This window comes from Acomys minous (genome assembly GCF_964271855.1).
Source record: "Acomys minous genome assembly, chromosome: 14".
Lineage (NCBI taxonomy): Eukaryota > Metazoa > Chordata > Mammalia > Rodentia > Muridae > Acomys > Acomys minous.
In genome coordinates, this window is record NC_140496.1 from 69,738,357 (window position 1) to 69,759,664 (window position 21,308).

The 21,308-nt window shown below is 36.0% G+C and overlaps 1 protein-coding gene across 1 annotated transcript; it reads right to left on the reverse strand.

Annotated features, from left to right (window-relative positions):
- Positions 1 to 5,803: 5,803 nt before the first annotated feature.
- Positions 5,804 to 20,640, reverse strand: LOC311582915 (alpha-amylase 1-like). The gene is made up of 12 exons (XM_084756219.1): positions 20,530 to 20,640; positions 20,356 to 20,455; positions 15,421 to 15,632; positions 15,151 to 15,297; positions 14,213 to 14,410; positions 13,504 to 13,734; positions 12,144 to 12,277; positions 11,320 to 11,442; positions 11,127 to 11,226; positions 7,519 to 7,637; positions 7,299 to 7,424; positions 5,804 to 6,014 (listed from the first exon to the last, which is right to left on the reverse strand). Exons 3-12 carry the CDS (start codon positions 15,586 to 15,588, stop codon positions 5,825 to 5,827), a joined length of 1,536 nt encoding a protein of 511 aa, XP_084612345.1. The 5' UTR covers positions 15,589 to 15,632; positions 20,356 to 20,455; positions 20,530 to 20,640; the 3' UTR covers positions 5,804 to 5,824.
- Positions 20,641 to 21,308: the final 668 nt, after the last annotated feature.

Here is a 21,308-nt window from a genome sequence, read left to right on the forward strand (position 1 = left end):
TAATCCAAGACCCACCCTATGGGAGAGAAACAAGCCATGACATTACTAACAATATTCTGCTTTGCTTGTAAACAGGAGTCAAGCAGAGTTGTTTTCTGAGAAGCTCCACCCAGAAGTACCTCAAAACAGATGCTGTGACTCACATCTAAACATTGGGTGATGCTTACAGAACCTTGGGGAAAAGTGGGGAGGAGTAAAGGACTTGGAGGTGACAGAAGTCTCATAAGAAGATCAACAGAGCCAGCTATCTAGGGCCCAGAGGGGCCTGCCAAGACTGAAGCACCAACCAAGGACCTTGCATGGACTAAACCTAGACACTCTACACAGATGTAGCTGAGGGCCAGCTCGGGATTCATATGGTTCTCCTAATAAGGGCACTTGGGGTTCTCTCTGACATGGACTCTCTTGCTAGCTTTTCAATAACTTCCCCCAGCAGGGGAAAAGGTCACAGGGGAAGAGGTCACACTCAGTCCTGATAAGACTTGATGAGCTGGGGGATTGGAGAGGGGGCCTACCCTCTTCTGAGGAATAGGGGAGGTGGATGTGGGAGAGAGAGGCGTGGTAGGAAGGAGAGATGGGGTTACAATGATGATGTAAAGTGAATAAATTAATATTTTATTTTAAAAACTAAAAACACTCATCTTATCAAAAGCAATCTACAGATTCAGTGCAAACCCCATCAAAATACCAACAAAATTAATCTTTAAAGTTATTCATTTATTTACTTATTTATGTATTTGCTTGCTTGCTTGCTTGTTTGTTTATTCACTTTGCATCCTGGTCACAGCCTCATCCCTCCTCATCTTCCAGCCCCACCCTCCCTCCCTCTCCTCCTTCTCCCTCCCTTCCTTCTCCCTCCCTTATTCCTCAGGAAAGAAGATCCTCCCTTTCCACCCACCCCAGCTCATCAAGTTGCATCAGGACTGAGTGTATTATCTTCACCTGTGGCCTGCCAAGGGATTCCTGTCATAGGGAAGTGATGTAAACAGTGGCAACAGAGTTCAGGACAAAGACAGCCCCCACTCTCCTTACTAGACACCCACAGGAAGCTTGAGTTTCCCATCTGTCGGGGTGGCCATGTCCAGTCCATGCATGATCCTTGATTGATGCTTCAGTCTCAGCAAGCCCATCTGGGCCCTGTTTAGTTGGCTTTATTGGTCTTCTCACAGAGATCTTGTCACCTCCAGGTCTTTTCCTCCTTAGCCCCATATTTCCACAAGACTTCTGAAGCATCACCCAATGTTTGTCTGTGAGTCTAAGCATCTGTTTTGAAGCTGTGTGGGGTGGAGAATCTCAGAGGACCACTCTGCTAGGCTCCTCTCTGCAAGCATGGCAGAGTATCATTCCTAGTGTCAAGGGTTGTCTGTCTCCCATGCAGTGAGTCATGGGTTGGGTGAGGGATTAGTTGGATATTCCCTCAACCTCCAGGATTCTCTCAGTGTGCGTTTTCTTTATTGCTTCTACTTCAATTTTCAGGTCTTCAAGAGATTTATTCATTTCCTTCACCTATTTGTTGTTGTTGTTGTTGTTTACTTGTTTATTTTCTTATCTTTCTTTAAGGGCTTTAGTCATTTCCTCCCAGTGTTTGTTTGTGATTTCCTGACTGTGTTGCCTGTATGTATGTCTGTGTACTATGTGCCTACAGAAGCAAGAAGGGGGGACTGGTTGCCCTGGAACTGGAGCTACAGATGACTGTGAGTCACCTTATGGGTGCTAGGAATTGAAACTGATTTCTCTGGAAGAGCAACCAGTGCTCTTAACTGCTGAGGTGTCTCTTCAACCCTCTTTCCAGGATTTCTTTAAGGAAATTATTCATTTTGTCTAATTGTTTATTAGTGGGTTGCTGCATTTGCCTAAGACATCTAATGTTTTCCTCTTTAAGGAACTCTATTATGTTTATAAAGTTGGTTTTAATGCCGTTTACTTGTACTTCAGCCGTGTTGGAGTATTCAGCCATTGCTGTTGTAAGATAGATGGGAAAGTGCAGTGCTATGCTGCTCTTGCTGTTGTTTATAGTGTCTTTGAGCTGGTATATAGGCATATGTGTTTGGGAAAATTTAAGGTTTAGGTGTTATTTATTTCTGAGTTTTCACTGTTGGAAAGGTATTTTTACCCTTGATTTTGTTTGTTTGTTTGTTTTCTTTCTTGCCTTCTGGCTTGAGTGGCAGGTGGTTTGGGTGAACTGGGAGTCTTCTGGTCTAGCAGGATGCTTCTGCTGGGTCCTCAGCAGCCTGCATGACTCTGAGTGGTTTGGAGCTGGTGTTGCTTCTTGGGCAGCAAATTTGTAGGAAGTGATGTGGCTCCTGGAGTTCTGGATACCTGTGTGGCCTCTGGAGTTGTAGATAACTGTGTGGCCTCTGGGAGCCCAAGGAGCTACTGCCACAGTTGTGGTCTGGGACATGAAGAAGATGGGAGTGGTTATCCTGGGGAAAGTTGAACAGGCTCTGAGGAAGGGTTGTTGGTCTGTGACATGGTCCTACTTGGGTTTCAAGATACCAGCATGGCCTCCAGTAGAGCAGAGCACTTCTGGGAGATTTGTAGGATGAAATATGAAGCCCTCAAAAGCACTTACTTCCTTCTGCTGTGCTATGTTTTCAGTGCATTTGTACCTTATTTTTTAAAATTAAAAGCCATAAGCAATCAACTTGAATAGATAGAAATATTAAAGCTCCCATATAATTATTAGATAACTACATCCTTGAAAGAACAATTCTCAACTTCATATGGAAAAACAGAAAGGTCAGGATAGCTGAAACAATCCTGTACAAAAAAAGAACTTGTGGATCTATCACCATCCTTGATTTCTAGCTGTACTACAGAATCATAGTAATAAAAACCATATGGCACAGCCATAAAAACAGACAGGTCAATCAATTGAATCAAATTGAAGACCTAGAAATAAACCCACACATCTACTAACACTTGACTTTTGACAAAGAAGCCAAAACCATAGAATGGGGGGGGGGGGGAAGAAGACATCTTCAACCAATGGTGCTGGTATAACTGGATATCTTTGTGTAGAAGAATTCAATTAGATACATATTTATCACCCTGAACAAAACTCAGGTCTAAGAGGATCAAAGAGCTCTCAAAAAAAAACAAAACAAAACAAAAAATAGACACAATAAATCTGATAAAAGAGAAAGTTGGGAATAGCATGAATACACTGATACAGAAGACAACTTTTTGCACAGAACAGCAACAGCTTAGGCACTAAAATCAACAATTAATAAGTGGAACCTCATGAAACTTAAAAGCTTCTGTAAGGCAAAGGACATTGTCAGTAGGACAAAATGGCAGCCTCCAGATTAAGAAAATAGCTTCACAAACCTTATATCCAATAAAGGGCTAATATTTAAAATATCTAAAGAACTCAAGAAATTAAACAACAACGAAGAAAATAGCCCATTGAAAAATATGAGAGGGAGGGGTGTGCATTTGGGGGGACTAGAAGGAAGCACAGCTGCAACCAGGATGGGAAGTGAATAAATAAATTAATAAAGAAAGAAGGAAACTTAAAAAAAAAAAAGGTTCAGAGGAGAGGGAGGCTATCAAGGAAACAGAAGGCTCTCTAAATCAACACAAACAGCACTCATACGAATTCACAAAGACTGAAGCAACAAGCACAGGCCCTGCACAGGTCAGCATCATATCCCCTGTGTATATATTATGGTTTCCTGTATAGTGATTTTCTGAAATACTTGAATAAACAAATGAATGAGCCTGTGATTGTGTGCCTTCTCTTGAGCTCATTTTTTCCTCTTAGTTTGTCATGTCTAATTTGGATGTGACAGTTTTGGGGTTATCTTTAATATTTTATTTTGTTATGTTTTAATATTATCACTTAGAAGCATGTTCTTTTCTAATGAGACACAGAAAGTGGATATAGATAGCAGGAGAGATGGAGGCACACAGGGAGGAAAATTGTAATCAGAACATATTACATGAGAAAAGAATCCATTGTCAATAATAGCGAAAATGATTTTAAAAATGAATTAAATTTGAAATTTAAGAATAGGATATTTTTATATAGTTACAAAAATAATGACTTGTACCTACTCCCACCCAATCATTTGATAGCTAAGTGTTGCTCACATTTCCTGGCAATATCAACCCGGTGCCCCTCAAACACATGGACAGTAGCCGTCTGTTTATAGACCCTTTTGAGTTTATACCTGTGTCATACTGAACCTAGCAAACCCCAGTATCTGAAAACAGAAGGAAAAGTTTTCTTTTACAATGAAGTTGACAGTGTCTGTTGTAGCAGTGACTCATACATTGACCATGAATAGTAAAAATGAATAAATATTTACAGTACAAGTTAATCAATCATAAGGTAAGGTACATTATGAGTAATAATGTTAACAGGTGAAATCCACTCAGAAAGTCTCACAGGAACGAACAAAATATTCCTTGAGAACATGTATTATCAGAATGGTAAGACAAGGAAAAGTTGCCAGATTGGGAAAATTTATATTCTTCAGTGTTTTTTTTTTTTACAGTTAAGATGCCTTTGTTCAGGAAGTAACATTTTTTATTAAACATTTTTAAATTTTACATATACATTTATACTTTTATATATATACATGTATATATACATATATACATACATATACATGTATATTACATATAAATATATACGTGTGTGTGTGTATACATATATAATGAACTACCTGGAGCAAGAAAAACCATGACACAATCAGGAATTATATAAATGTTAAGTTATTAGTGTTTTGGCTATTTGTATTTTATAGCCTTGAAATGAAGAAAACATCTTTCTCATCTTGGTGCATATAAAATTCTGAATGTAAATCAATATCTATCACATCTCATCTCTATCAACTTAAGACATCTATCTAGACCTAAAAATCATCTTAACCCCTAAACAACTAAGCTTAATTGCAAAACTAAACTATCTGGTCTTCAACCCCATCAGAGACTTGAGAATGAATAAAATTTATTGCCTGAGTAAACAGGAAGTTCAAGTTAGCAGCTTCCAAAGTGGGAAAAAAAAATGAGAGACAGTTTTCTGCCTGAACACTCACCCAAAACTCTCTATAACATTGGAGCATCATCTTCAGCCTTTCTGCCCCAATATATCTGACAGACATATTTGTGAGGCAGGAACTAGTGAAGACTTGCTTTACCCTGTTTTTGGCAGTTTGCCTCTCAACTCTGTCTGCATCCAAGCTTGCCCTTTTTAGGCAGAATTCTGTCTGTGGTAGAAATGAAGGCATTTTGCCCAGTCCTTGTTTTCCACATTTGAAGCCATTTCCATAAGGAGGTTCTTTGATGCTCATCATCCTTTTTGAGATAGGCTGGGTGTTGCCAGGACATTTTACCCATGTCCATACAAGCAGCAATACTTATGAGTAGTGGGTCACATACACACACACACACACACACACACACACACACACACACACACACACACAGATGTAAAAATGGGGTAGGAAGAAAATTGTTAAGAGGAAGAAGAAAGGATCTGATGAAAGATGGGAGGGAATAATAGAATATACAGGAGTAAATATAACCAAGTATGATCAAAGTAATGAGAAATTTGATACTATGAAATAAGTTGCACATTTGATAAAACAGTACATTTGTCTGGATGTCTTCATAAATCTGAAAATTTCCTTTGACAAATAATCTAAAGATAATCTTCTAAAAGATGTCCTCATAATTATATATGATTTTAATTTTTACTTTTCCAGAGTTATGACTGATTGATTTTGCTAAATGTAAATGAAGTATAAAAATTAAATTATGCAAAATAAAATAAACACAAAATATTAATGCTCTCAACATGTATTTATTTTAAATTCTATATTTTTGACTCAACATGAATTGCAATAAATGGGTCTTCAGCAGAGTTACTAATAGAAAAGTGAGCATTGCCATCACTGCCAACATATACTTTTATTCCAGTGCAATCGCCATCAATTTTATCTCCAGAAATGACATCACAGTATGTGCCAGCAGGAAGACCAGTCTGTAAAGTGGTTGACAAAGGCCTGAAAAGGTAGAAAGTTAATTCTAAATTCAAATTCAACATATAAATGCAAGAGAGCAAACTATCTCTAAAATAAATAATTGCCTAAACTTTCTGCTGTAAATTATAAAAATTATAATTTACTTGGCAAAGACCAAGTAACTAAAACATATATGTATCAGAAGAGCACATGGTAAGTTGAAAATTTGGTCCCACAACAAGCGATAGCAGAGTTTGATGTGGACTGGTTGGATAAATTCTGTCACTGTAGACAGCTTTGAGAGTAAAAAGACTTGCACCTGTAATGTGCTTGTGGGTCAAAAGGTGAGTCACTAAATTCCTGCTCCTGACCTCATACCTTGCCTTCATGCAGTCTAATTGTAAGTCCAAATAATCATGTTTTCTCTAAGTTGTGGTCATGGTGAGTAATCATAGCACCAAAAAAAAAAAAACTAATACAATAAATTAAATGAATGTATAAAAGAATACGTTCACCTAAAATTTTCAATTACTTACAAAGAAATTGGATTGAGATTCTCTTAGTGTAGTTGCACATGTGAGGCAATGACTAAAGGAGAAGTTGCATGTGTAACAAGTGAAAGGCCAATCTCTGGAAATGTAGAACCAAATGACAACTGTCTCTTGAGGAAAACCATTATCCATGGCCAAGTATACAAATGTGTTAAAAAAAATTTATCACACAGAAGCAGAGAATTATCATGCAGGCCGAAAATTTAAGATTGTATGCCAAAAAACAAGACAAGACAAAACAAAACAAAACACAACCGGATGTGAGGCACCAGAGTTCATGTGAAAGTCATATCCCACTCTCCACTCAAGTGTGGAGAATGTTCTGACCTTTGGCTAGATCTGGGTAGGGGTTTAAGGTTTACCGCCTGTATTGTCCTTGGTTGGTGCCTTAGTTTGAGCGGGACCCCTGAGCCCAAATCTGCCTATCATAATAGTTAAAATACAGAGTTTGAGAATAGAGGAAAGTAATTTGAAACCAATACTACCCGTATTTTCTAAAAGTTTACGTGTTTTGTACAGGTGTAACATGAGTGTATAAAGGAGAATATATGCAGATGACACCTAGAACAACAGCAACAACAAAACTCTACTTAAAACAAAATCGAGAAAGTAGAAAAACAAATTAAGAGCAAGAATTTTTATTTCTACAGTTTGCAGGCCTCTGTGCTTTCTTAAAAGCATTAATGAAAAGATTTTCAGCTACAAATGAGCAGGAAACAAGAAGAGTCTAAGAGTGTAACAGTACCCAATCCTACTTTAACTGATACCCACTCACCAGTCATCATTGTTGAAGACAATGAATCCTCTGTTTCCTCTGCCAAAAGCTACTTGGTTGCTGCCATTATCCCACCAGTTTGCAAAAGGCTGACCATTGACTACGTTTCTGAAGGCAACCATGTTCCTAAGAGCACAATGTCATGTGGAATGTCAACAATTTAAAATAAAAGGTGAAACAACTTTCTTAAAGAGACAAAATTTACAGAGGAAAGTCCCACCTTATTTGACGCCAACGATGTTCACAGACCCAGTCGTTGCCACATGTGGTGTCTGGGTTAATGGTCACTTCTTTGGTTGCTCCATTGTTATTTGGTGGTCCAACCCAATCGTTGATATCCTTAATTAAGAGGGAAATCTCAGATTTTTAACATACATGTTCCATTTCCATTGCATTAAACTGAAAGTGTTATGCTACTTTATCTTCTGTAATATCTACTTACGTGTCTAATCCCGTCAGTATTTATACAGATCATGACTGAGTGCTTACTATTTGAGTCTATATACCATAGTTTTCTAGAGTCATAGTTCTGAGTCATATCCATTTTTGTTCACTTGGTACCTTTCTATGCAACATCTGCTTCATATTTCCCTTACCTATTTTGTGTGACTAAAATAGTAAAAGCTTTATCATCAGAAAGGTTAGGATTAAAGCACAGGTTCCAGTGGCATGGGTAGACAGAAGATACCTAGAGACCCACAAACTGCATGGCCCATTCACAGCAGAAGCCACTATGATGTGCAAGTATATGGTATAAAAACAAGAGAGAAAGAGAAGCAGGATGGTTTGAGCACTATGAAGAGAGGTGCAACTGGAGATATGAGGGTGGAGAAAAACAGCTTGATATGAATAGTCTGCCCTGTCGTTTGAGGCTATGGTGAAGCTGGGCAGCTAGGAGCCCATGATGCTCCTGAACACTATGTCTAGATACATGATCATGCAGTAGCAAGGGTCGGTGTCAAAGGCCATGAGGACATCCAGGGACCATATTAATATCCATAGAATGTCCCACCCCTCCCTGGATGAAGTATTTGGGAGAGTAGGCCCTGCACCACACCCAGGTAGAACAGTAGAACTAGAGCTAGTCCTGGAGATAGGAGGCAGGCGCAGATGAACTTGTCCTGAGAACATTATCATAGGAGAGCTAGTTCTGGCCCTCATCTGCCATAAGATGACCACCCCCTACCAGCTGATGGGCTATGAACTGGAGAGCTGGCTCTTTCCCTTGCTGGCTCTGGCATTGAATGTGTTAGCCAGTGCAGTCCTAGAGATCTCAGTAGTGTGGTTTCAAGAGAAATGATGGGCTGAGAAACTCAGACCACACTCAGGTCCTAATCCTTATATCTACAGCAATCATGAAGTGCTGGAGCATATGAAGGGGAAGATCAAGAGCTTCAGGATCTGCAAGACACTAGGCAACAGAAGGATATCTTAGGGAAAGGGCAAAGAGGATCCAGTATTGATAGTGTAACAAAGCCAGAGCTTCAAACCAGACAGTGACTCATTACAAGGAACATTTGCAAGTACAGATATGTGGACAAAAAGGTTATACTGTGGGATACACTGTGACACCCTGCAGCTTCCACAATCAGGTTTTGATTGTTTCTTTTGTTTCTCTTTTATTGTTCTTTTTAAATTTTATTTTCTTTTACTGGTGATTTGACAAGGCAGGGCAGATATCAGGAGGTAGGAAGATGAGTAAAATTGAGGTACATTATGTGAAATTCCAAAGAATCAATGACAAGTTAAGGGGCTAGGATATTTTAGATGTTTTATGTTAATAAGATGAGATATGATAAATATACATTTACATTCTGAATTTTAGACTCAACAGGATAGGAAAGACAGGTCTTCAAGGTTGCCAATGCAAATAGCCAAAACACTATGAATGTGTTTATATGTGTATATATGTATGTATATGTATGTGGGATGTATATATATATTTCCTGATTGTTTTGTGGTTCATTTTGCTTAGGTAGTTTATTAAACATATGTGTAATAATATAAATGCATATGTAAAAATATTTAATAAAAATTCTATATTTAAAAAAAAGAAAAGTTAAGAAGAGGCAGGTTCCAGTGGCTATGGAATTTAAAAATTGATTCAATATACATAGAGATTCACAACTCTATGTGACTGAGTTTTAGTGTTTATAAAATAGAAATAATGTTTGTTTGGCATAAAAATACAAATGTCTGTGAAATCCTTCAACAAATATAAATAATTTCTTTATTAATATCACTTGGTTCATACCACCTTTAATATAAAAGTGTGAATAAATATATGTAGAATAATGTTAGATCATAACATGGCTATTTTTGCAAGAGATCACATCCAAAGATCTTCTAGGTCTGTGTGGTCCAAGTGGAATACAAACATGTCCTAAATCCAGGAGATAGAGGCAAACAGATCTGAGTTCAAGGCTAGCCTAGTATATAGCAAGTATCAGGTAAAGAAAAGCTTAGGCATGGTGATACACGCCTTTAATCCCACATCAAGGTAAAGTGTGTTTGTAGGAGGAAGTACCCACGTTTGAAAGTGTTGTCTAATAGAATGGCAGAAAAGGTGATGAATCAGAGAATTTATAGAATAGGATATGCCCAACTATCATAAGAGAGAGGAAAGGGAAGCTACATAAGAGGAAGTTTACAGAGAGAAGAGGCAGTTTTTACCAGGACAGTAATAGAGAGATGAGTTGAAGAGAAAGAAGCAAGGTGATGATGGAGCAGGCCAGAAAATGAGAAGAAGCCAGAAGATTAGATCAGATCACTGAGTTAGTTTGAGGCCAATCAGAGCCATTCCATGCCAAGAGAAAAGTCAGGTTAAAAAAGTCAGCTGGGATAAGAGTTTGAGCCTGAACACCTGAGTTGAACCAGCCAGCTCAGAGCTCAGAAAGGACAAGTGAGGGTGAGATTATTAAACAAGTCTTAGAAGCTGATAACATTCTAGGCCTAGGTTATATATCTGGAGGATAGAAAGGATCCAGGACTAGATCTAGGAAGGAGGCACTAAGCTTCACAGAAAATTGATCCAGGGGAATAAAGGTTACTTTTTATATCCTGATATACACTTGTAAACTTTCCACAAATTTAATATACATTTCATAATAGAAAATTTAAACATCTTTCTAAAACAAACATTCTGTCCATTTTCTATAGAGGCAGAGTCTCTCCCCTAAACTAAGAGTTGGACAGTTTGATGATTGAAGATCTGCTTTTCCACCTGCTGGGCCCTTATGCTACAAGTGAAACATCAATCCTGCTCAAAATTGCAAGGTGCCAGGGACCCAAATGCCTCTCCTGCAAGAGCTCTACTCTGTAAGTCATACCAAAGGCCTTTAGCTCCCCTCTGAAATTGTTCAGATTACGATATTACAAAATATTTTTGTAATGTTTGCTAATCTTGAATAAGTCTTCCAATTTATGTACATAATTTGACATAATTTCTTTCATGTATTCTCTTTTTCCAGTTACTGTCAGTTAAACTTAATGCTTTCTTTTCTTCGCTAGAAAAATCTAAAAGGACTAGCAAATACTAATCATGGCAAATTTTAAACAAAAATGGTTTACCTTCTTTACTATGTACAATCCCCACATCAAATTGACAAGGTGAGTACTATTAGACTCCTATGTTCTACTTTTTGTACCTTGTTCTCTTATTTTTAATTATTTTTTCAATAGTGAGAAAGAGGAGAATACTTCCATAATATACTTACATTACTAAAATTATAGTAAATAAATATTTGATGGCATATACTTTGTGTACCAATTTCATGTGTAACTAAAACAGGAATGTTTTCTTTTTCTTAAAAATATATTCAGACTTACTTTTCCATCCTGAAAATATCTTGGCCAATGGTAACTTGACATTACTCGTGTTAATCCATAAGGATGAGCCAACATAAATCCAACAGCCATTTTGTACAGTCTGAAAATTAACAAATAATATGACAATAAAAAAATAAAAAGTTTATCATCACTAAAGGGCACGTAACAAAATGGTGAAGAATGGTTTTAATACCTAGCATCCCAGAATGTCAGGATGGATGCTCCTCCAGCCCCATGCCCTCGCTGATTATCATGGTTGTCCACAAACACAAGGGCTCTGTCAGAAGGCAGAAAACTCCAACCTTCTCCCCAGTTCCTAGATTCAAACAATATGCATATATTATTCCTTGATGATACATTTAGAGTGTTCAAAGTTTGTGTCTATTTCTATAATCCATTTTTATTTAAATAATGATGCTCTAGCTAAGTGATATTCCACATGAAAATTTTGTTACAGATGATTCTATAGATGGTGAGATTATTTGCATTTCATTCACATTGCTCACATAAGATTATAGTATAAATATACTTAAGAAGTGTAAATATTTGTTATTTATATGCATTGTATACTATGAAAAACTGAATGAGGATTGAATATTGCACTGTGCATTATGAACAATTTTAACATTTCAAATTAATTTACTGCAGTGTGTGTGTGTGTGTGTGTGTGTGTAACAGTAGAAATACATTACACTTTTATTTGTGAGTAGTAGGACTTCTAAGTAATATTTTGACTTTAGTATATTAGGATTATGAAAGTCCAGTGGAGTCATATCAGAGACAAAAAATATCTCTAGGCAATGTTTTGTGTTCCTAAAATACTTCCTTGTTATTGACATTTAAAATTGTAATTATTAGTTCCGGATAGTTTTTATGGTTTAGAAAACAGTGAACATTCTTGATAGCAAACTCCTTCTTAAAAATTTAATAAATTCAAATATTCTAAAATAATCATGTATTGGGATAATATGACAACAAATCTGTGACTGACAAAATGACCAAGTATGATGTACTTACTTTAAGTAGGCCATCTTCTCTCCATTCCATTTGCGCAGAACATTCCCCAATTTTATCCCGAATTTGAATTCTGTCACACGCCCATTTTCAACATACTCATTACTTGACACTGCTTCACCACCCAGATCAATTACCTAGTAGGAGATATAGAAAGAAACTGTCATTTGATTAAAATATATAATGTAAAAATTATATCCTATAAATCCTTATACTGTTAATGTTCCAACTGATTTTCTTTATTTCTTTAGAAAATATATGCATCAGTACTGAAAGAAAATGACAATATCACTCCTTCTTCAATAAAAAATGCTGACATATTTGAACTTAACATATAATTGAAAATTCAGATATTTATACACACAACATATTTATTGTCAGATAGATGATTTCAGCACTTAAAAATTCATTTAATTCTCCAAAGAAAATAAATACAAAACATAACTAAGCCTCTTTGCATGAAAATTGTCCACAGACATATTAATCAATTTATCCAAATTTACATACTTCATAGTTCAGACAAGCTTTAAAATTATAAAGACTAGCTTGATTCAACAATTAAGCTTTTTTCTTCATCCTTCTGGCTCAATATATCTGACAGACATATTTGTGGGCCAGGAACTATTGAGGACTTGCTCACCCATAATAGAGAGTTTTGGGTGAGTATTCAGGTTGCAAACTACCTCTGTCATCTTCTCATCTGAAAAGCTACTAACCTGCACTCCTGGCATACTCAGGTAATCAAGTTTATTTCTTCCTAAGTCTGATGGAGTTGAAGACCAGGTAATTTAGTTTTACATTGAAGCTTAGTGATTTAGGAATTAAGATGTTTCTAGTCTAGATGGATGTTTTAAGTTGATAATGACAAGATGTGATGGAGAATGATTTACATTCAGAATTTTAGATGCACCAAGATAGGAAAGATTTTTTTAAGACTATTAAATACAAATAGCCAAAACACTAAGAATGTAACATTTATATAATTCCCAATTGTGTTATGGTTCTTCTCGCTATAGGTAGTTTATTGTACACATATGTAATAATGTAAATCTATATGTAAAAATTTAAAAAAAAGTTTTAAAAAGTTCTTTTCTTCTGTCTTGTAAAGTGATCTCTGAGTGTACACCAAATGGCACAATAATGTCACATGCTAAACAAACTCTCTAGACTCCCCTAGACCCTTACCCTGGTAAAAAAAAAAGAATTAAAGATCTTATATCCAAATAAAAGGGAGTTACAGAAACTACACATTTTGGGAACTCAGATATTAACTATTGAAATTACATTTAATAAAATCTTCCACCGATCTCCTGATCAACAATATGATGACGTTTTATGCATGTACATGTACATGTTGCATTACCTCTTGATAAATGAAAGGTCTGCTTCCTTGAGGAAACCATGTTGTATTTAGACTGTGAACTTTATGCAAAACTGCCTTTATGTCTCCAGGCCACATGTGCTTAGCAGCATCAAGTCGGAACCCTGCTACACCGATGTCGATGAGATGGTTCATATAGTCGGCTACCTTGGTACGAACATAATCTTTCTCAAGTGCCAGATCCAGAAGGCCAGACAGGCGACAATCTCTGACCTGTTGAGACAAACAAAAACACAAAACAAAACTGCGACTGATTCATAAATGTAGCCTGTCACCTAGTAATCCCTTTACTATAGACTTATTGACAGATTGCCTATAGAAGCTTCATAAAGCTTTTTCATGGCACACTGGAAACATTCACATGCTACCATGGATACCCTCAGGATAACTTCCTGTATGAAGACTAAATGAGGAGGAAATGAAGTGGGTAAGATTATTAGTTGATTGAGGAAGCAGAACTTCATCGTTTCCCTTTTCCTTTCTTTCTTTTTCCTTTCACTTATTTCGGACAAGAATAAAACCCAGGAATTTTAATGTTTTTAGCACCTTCCCTGAGCCATCAAATGACTAGGGAAATGTTTTTGGTAGTTGTGGTTCCTATGGAATCTACTCTACATGTCAAATGACTCTAAAAGTTCTGTTGCATGATGAAGCCCAGATTTTTCTTTTTAATTCTGATTATTTCCCTCACCTGAGCAGCATCATTGTAGCTCTCGATGCCTCCACTTCTACTTCTACATTTTCCATCGTTAAAGTCCCAGCCAGAGTACGGAACCCCAGGAAAGTCCCTGTGCTGTGGGTTGAAATAACTTCCACATGTACTGCTTGTTCCTGCTGCAGCTCCTTCTCCACACATGTGGTTAATGACAGCATCCACATAAATACGGACCTGAGGAGAAAAGTGTGTACTTCAGTGCAACTTAGAAACCTAAAATTTAAGTAGTAAAACTTCATAGTACGCTACCATAACTATGATATATATTGCAATTTGATAGATTCATTTTTGACAAAAAGCCAGGTGTAAACAAAAATATGAAATGAAGATCAACAACACTCCTAGTATGTGGGTGAGGATTTATAGAAATGATAAGTGGAAAAACAGAAACCATCTTGATTAAAATAAAAAGAAAAGTGCCATTTAAGAAACACTGGAATTAGGTTTGTTTTTCCACTGGACACTGTTGATTTTGAAAGAAGTTAATTGAATCTTTAGTCCTTGAAGAAGAAAATGTTGGTACTGGTCTTTATTAAAAGAAGAAATAGCTATTTACCATGACAAATAATGGAGAAAAGTACAGGAACTGTGGGTGCACCAAGAAATCACACAAAATGACATTAAATACAGCATCTAAAATGTCTAATTCCCAACAACAAAGGAGTTAGTAGAAAATGAGAATGCTTACAAAAATTAAAATTCAAAATTTTGTTTTATAAGTATTTTTCTTTAGATGGTTCATATGAAAGAGGTTTTCAAAGTTGACCATAAAGCAGTAGTTAATTTTTAGTTATAGCTAAAATGTGAAGAAAACAATTAAAAAACTTGAAACTTTTTGGTCAAGGAAAATAAGAAACAAAGGCAGAAATTGGTTTTGCATTTAATGACTACAAAGGAAATGTGACTTTACTTACACCAACGTTGTTGCACCTATTCACCATGTCCTTGAATTCTTCTTCATTTCCAGACCTTGAACATATTTTGTAGCTAATTGGTTGGTATCTTTCCCACCATGGTCTTGAAGGGCTGTTGACTACAATGTTTTCACTGGGTGGAGAGACCTATAATTGACACAGTTAAGTTTCTCAGATTATGGTTTACTTTACCGAAATTAATCTGTAGAAATCTGTCAATGTCCCCGAAGTTTCATATAGTAAATTCTGGATATAATTAAGAAGACTTACCTGCACCCCTCCAAATCCTTTAGGAGCTAAGTATCTCTCACATTCCTTAGCAATATCCACCCAGCGCCACTCAAACAGGTGGACAATAGCAGTTCGACCATATTTAGTATGTGGGTCATACTGAGCCCAGCAGAACCCAATGAACAAAAGCAGCAGAAAGACCTTCATTTTTTATGATGTTGTCAGTCTTCTTTCTAACAGCTATCTTATTCCTGCAAAAAGGGATAGTGAAAGAAATGTTAACATGAATCAATATTACTGTACAAGCTCTTTATAAACTATAAGGAACTATTAATAATAATATAAAGAAGTGAAGAACATTCAAAAACTCTCTCAGGAACACTATCTAAATGCCCTTTGAGTTCTTAAAAGATTTTATGATTTTTCTCACTCAAGAAATATTAACACTTTTAGACATCTGGAGATAAAAATTTGTGATTGTGCATTTGTGTATGTATGTTTGAGTGTGTTTTATATATGTGTTTGTGCGTTACTCGACTTATTATATTAGATAGCATTTATGACTTCATCTCTCAGAAGAATTACAACTGGAGTCTTAAATAGTTTTGAAGATCTAAAATTATTTGTTATAATTCTTTTCCAAATATTAACAGAGTAATCATTTAATCTCTATTTTCTTCTCCAACAAAATGTTGTAGTGCTGTCAGAAATGCCTCAGAATATAAACTGCTTAAAATACTTAAGAAGCATTAGTAATGCAGAGAAAACTGTCAGCAAGGCTGAAGCTTGTATAAAAAGAAGGAAGGCACAATGAGGTTACATCAGAGAGGCAAACAGGCCAAGATATTCTAGATCATAAACAAAAACTGTTGGGTGTCCCACCATTTCCAATTTCAAGTTGTACTACAAAGCTATAGTAATAAAAACCATGTGCTGGCATGAAAACAGACAGAAAGATAAGTGTAATCAAATAGGAAACAAAGACATAAATCCATTCATATATGAAACATGAATTTTGATAAAGAAACCAGAAATACACAAGGAAAAAGAGACAACATTTTCAACCACTGGTGCTAGTCAAACAGGATGTCTGCCAGTATAAGAGGGCAACTAGATCCATATTTACTTCTTGCATAAGAATCTCGTCTTAATAGATTAAATAACTCAATTAAAACCAGATACACTGAACCTAATTGGAGAGAAAGTGGGGAATAGCCTTGAACCCATGGGCATAGGAGACAACTTTCTGAACAGAACACTGTTACTGCAAGCACTTATATTAACAACTAACAAACGAGACCGCAACAACTGAAAATGTTCTGTAAGTCAAGTACACCCTCAATTAGAAGATTACAGAATGGGAAAAGATTTTTACCAACTCCGCATCTGATACAGCATTGATAGTCAAACAGATAAAGAATTCTAGATAAAAAAAAACATTTTAAAAAATCAAAACAATTTAATTTTTAAAATGAGGTACAGATGGAAACAGAATTCCAATACAGGAATTGCAAATGGCTAAGAAACACTTAAAGAATGTTGAACATCCTTAGCCATCAAGTAAATGTAAATCAGAAGTACTTGAGATTCCATTTACACCTGACAGAATAGCTAAGACTAAAAACACAAGTGACAGCTCATGCTGACAAGAACGTTCAAAGAGAACGTTCTTCCATTGCTGGTGGTAATGAAAATCAATATTGTGGTTCTTCAGAATGATGGAAATTGATGTACCTCAAGTCACAGCTACACCACTCCTGGGCATGTACACAAAATATCCTCCATCCTACCACAGGACATTTGGTCAACTATGTTCATAGCAGGTTTAATCATAATTGCCAGAAACTAAAAGCAATTAACATCTATTCGCAGATGAATGAATAAATAAAATGTGGTACATTTACGCAATGGAATATTGCTCATCTGTCAACGAAGTTTTCAGGCAAATGGATAGACATAGAAAAACACCATCCTGAGTGAGGTAACCAGACTCAGAAAGATAAAAAAGATATGGGGTAACGTATAAAGGAATATTAGCCATTAAGTAAATGACAAGCTATAATCCACATACACTGAGATGTTAGGTAAAATGTAGGAGTCTAGGGGCAATTTAAGACGGATATCTTCCTAGAAAGGAGAGATAAATTTTTATGGACAGACCGAGTGGCAGCTAAGGACAGGAGTTGGGGGAACAAGCCATGCACAGCAGGGGAAATGGAGTGGAGGAAGAGAATGTCAGGAGACAGCTGGAATTGTGGTGCTTGGGGGCATGATTTATAAACTTAGTGAAGAAGAAATTTCCTGGAGTCTACAAAGGTATCCAAATGAGGACCCCTAGTATTGAGGGATATGGAGACTCCACTGGCCATCTCTTATAGCCAGCTGAGGCTTCCAGTGGTAGGACTAGGGTACATCCAATTGTTGCTGAAGAAGTAGGTTCTATGGAAATCTCCAAACACTCTAGGCTGTTGCTCAAAAAAAAAAATGCTGTTCTATGCAAACTGACAGTGGGGCCCCAATACTGAAGTCAACACATACAACTCACAAAATATGGAGAAGTTGAGCTGGTGTCTACACGGACCCTTCACATTCTACGTACCCTTCTCTTTGGTACAGGAAGGTACTCAAAAGGCTACTAAAAGGGAAACTTGAACAACCAGATCTTGGGGCCCAGAATTCAGCCTTTGAAAATACAGAGTGCCAGACGAACTTCTAACATATAACTCTTCAAAAGGGAATTCAGAGTGTTCACACCTAAATAGGACACCTATATCACTAACAACAGGCTCAGAGAACATCATAGAAGAGAGTCTGCAAAGATATTAAGAGCTTGAGCCTGGAGAGATGGCTTAAAGATTAATAGTGTCGCCTGCTCTTCTAGAGGACCTAATTTCCCAGCACACACATGACAATTCTCAATCATTTGTAATACCAGTTCCTGAGGATACAACATCCTCTTCTAGTCTCTGAAGGTTCTGCATCACAGGTGCAATATATTATTTATATATATATATGTGTGTGTGTGTGTGTATGTGTGTGTGTGTGTGTGTGTGTGTGTGTGTGTGTACACAAACAAAGTACTTAAACACATTTTTTAAAAAACTGTAAGATCTGGAGAAAACAGTGAAGCCCTCAAATATGTGGTTTTCTGGATATAACATGATTTTTGGAAGAGCCAATTCATAGCTAAATTGACCATATGCACAAGACTTGTGCAAAAGAATAAAAGAGACAACAAATTAGAAGCTGGAAAGATGTCAGAAGTGTGGGAATAGGACTAAGGGAAGGTACAATGGAAGGGGAAATGATCACAATATCTTGTGTACAAGTAAGAATTTGTAAATAATATAAATGTCAAATAGAGCTAAGGATTGTTTCAGTTGCTAATTGTGTGGCTATATGGCTTTGAGTTCAATTTATATTATATATTATTATAGCCATATATAATATATTATGTAATTGTGTGTGTGTGTGTGTGTGTGTGTGTGTGTGTGCTAATATATATTAGGACCTTTGATAGCATCCTAACAACAAAACATTCTCTCATGAAATATGGATGTGTGAATTATCAACAAAGCATTACCAACATTTATGAGTATTTTGTAGTCTTTCAATGCACATACACAATACATACTTATGAAAACAACAGACTATTTAATGTTCCTTGGTCCTCAGCATAACTTCTTTTGAAGCCTCCATGCCCTTTGCTGTCATGATTCAGAAGATATTTGATAAGGTATTGTGAACCATAATCATCCAAGTATTATGAGTAGAAATTACAAGTTTTTCAAAAACTCTGAGGTGGGAATGCTCACAACTCTAATTTGGTTATTGTTTGGATAACTGTTGAATTGACACAGTATTTAATAAATATGCCTAATACAAATTAAAATTGGAAAAAAATTGAAATCACATAAAGCACTAAAATATAACTGAAAACTATACACAATGTTCTAAAATGCATTTTTCTAATCAATGTTAAAAAATAGGTGTCTTATTTCTTGGGTATAAATATTAGAGAAGGAAGACAGCAATAGAAATTCAGGATTTCTCTTCATGCATCAACTGTCATAAAATCACATATTTTAGCTCAAACTCTACTTGATGATATCAAAGTCAAATAATTTGAAGAAACAATTTACATTTTAACAAAAATGTAGTTAATTCTAAATTATTGTTTCCCTCTATCTTTCTGTTTGCATTTGTAAATACCCATTGCTTACAAAATCAATATGCTTGCTGATCCTGCCTGAAATCTGTGCCACATTAAGACATTGTAAAATACAATTGTGAATTAACAATGATCACTAACATATAGCATACATACTGTTGCCATTTGTTGTTAACAGGCTAGCCATTCATAGTGAAGTGTCCTTATAGTAAAAAAAATTCAAGAGTAATGTTATGAAAACATTTCTCTAATGTCACATCTTCACATGCAATTTTAGCATCAGAATCAGTATTAATACTATCTCTATGTGGTGAAATCTTCTATGTTTTATTTTTTCAGGTTTTAACATTCCAAATTTTTAGGAAGATATTTTATATAGAAGGTAATCAAGTTATACTATCTTTAATTAAAGTGATTCATAATTCCTCTGAGTTTTACCTTGCAGTCTCTCTCAAAGCACTAATTATTTATCCACCAAAAGCAACCGCAAGAAAAAAAAAATACAAACTTAAGCTTAGCATAAGATGCATATGAAAACTAGAGAAAAACAAAGTTGTCAAGGTTGCCCACCACTTCTATGAGGTTACACATAAGTTTTGAGCCCAGGCTCAGAAGTCTTTCCAAAACCAACAGTACAGACTGTGCTGCTGAGCAAGCAAACATGGTCTGTCAACAAACCTAAAAAAGGCTGAAACCTTGAGTGACATCAAACTATATATATATACATAAAAAGATCTCGAATTAATTACGAAATGGAGCAAAAGGGAAATCAGAAAGTGCATATATCTTTTAAAATAACTTACCACAACTTGTATAAATCAGCAACCATCCAAATCTACAGTTCAGTGTTTGCCAATTATATAACAACAGACATCTCACTGTTTTGGTTTCAATTTCTCTTCACTGAAAAAAAAAAGTCAGATTAGACTTTTATCATTTTATATCATCTCCTCCATTCAATATTCACTCTTTCCAACCTTAAAAAGTTCTCCAAATATGATTCCTGTCAACATAGTGATCTGAGCTCCACTGTGTCCTATGATGGTCTGGGCACCACCACCCTGCTGTCCTTAGGAAGCCACTGCCTTCCCTCAGCTGCTGATTTGTGACCTCTTCTATTACAACATAATTCTTCGATCTGCTGATCTGCTTTCTCTATATACAACATCCTCTTCTACTTTCAACTTTTCCTCCAAAATCATTTATATAAAATGTGGGGGTGAAAGTCTGCTAAACCAAGTTTATAGATCACGTTAGTTTGTCACAGAGCCAAAGTGAATCAATGAAATATGAAACCATAATGGGAATGAATGCATGAGCTCAAAGCTCTATTTTTAGGTACCAGTTTCATACCTACAATATGATACTTAAAATACTAAAGTCATATAATTCATACTATGCTAATTTAGAAAATAATAAACTACCATTAACCTGATTTTTAAAAAGACAAGGCAGCTGAGAATAATCACTTAAGGTTTTGAGATATGTGTCCTCATGTAACCGAAAGACAAAATTGTGACGACCTTTACATTTAGAATGAGAAAAGAAAGTCATCAGGAAATTAGGTAGCAAGATTGGTTCAAAAATCATAAAAAGAAAATACTGCAGTCACCATTCTAAGCAAAGTAGTCTAGCTCCACAGTTACTTCCGTCCTCCTACCTTGTCCCTTATTAATTGCTGTGGTAAAAATCAAATAATATTCTGTTGAAAATATCTTGTAATATAGAAGATCTTTTAAGGTAATAAAAGTGAACA

Bases quoted from the DNA above. Each gene is read 5' to 3' on its own strand.
- LOC311582915 (XM_084756219.1), bottom strand. From the start codon at position 15,588: ATGAAGGTCTTTCTGCTGCTTTTGTTCATTGGGTTCTGCTGGGCTCAG. The intron at 11,443-12,143 runs GTAAGTACATCA...GTTTGAATCTAG, and splicing joins GAGAAGATGGCCTACTTAAA to GAACTGGGGAGAAGGTTGGA. The intron at 7,638-11,126 runs GTAAGTCTGAAT...CTCTTAATTAAG, and splicing joins GATATTTTCAGGATGGAAAA to GATATCAACGATTGGGTTGG.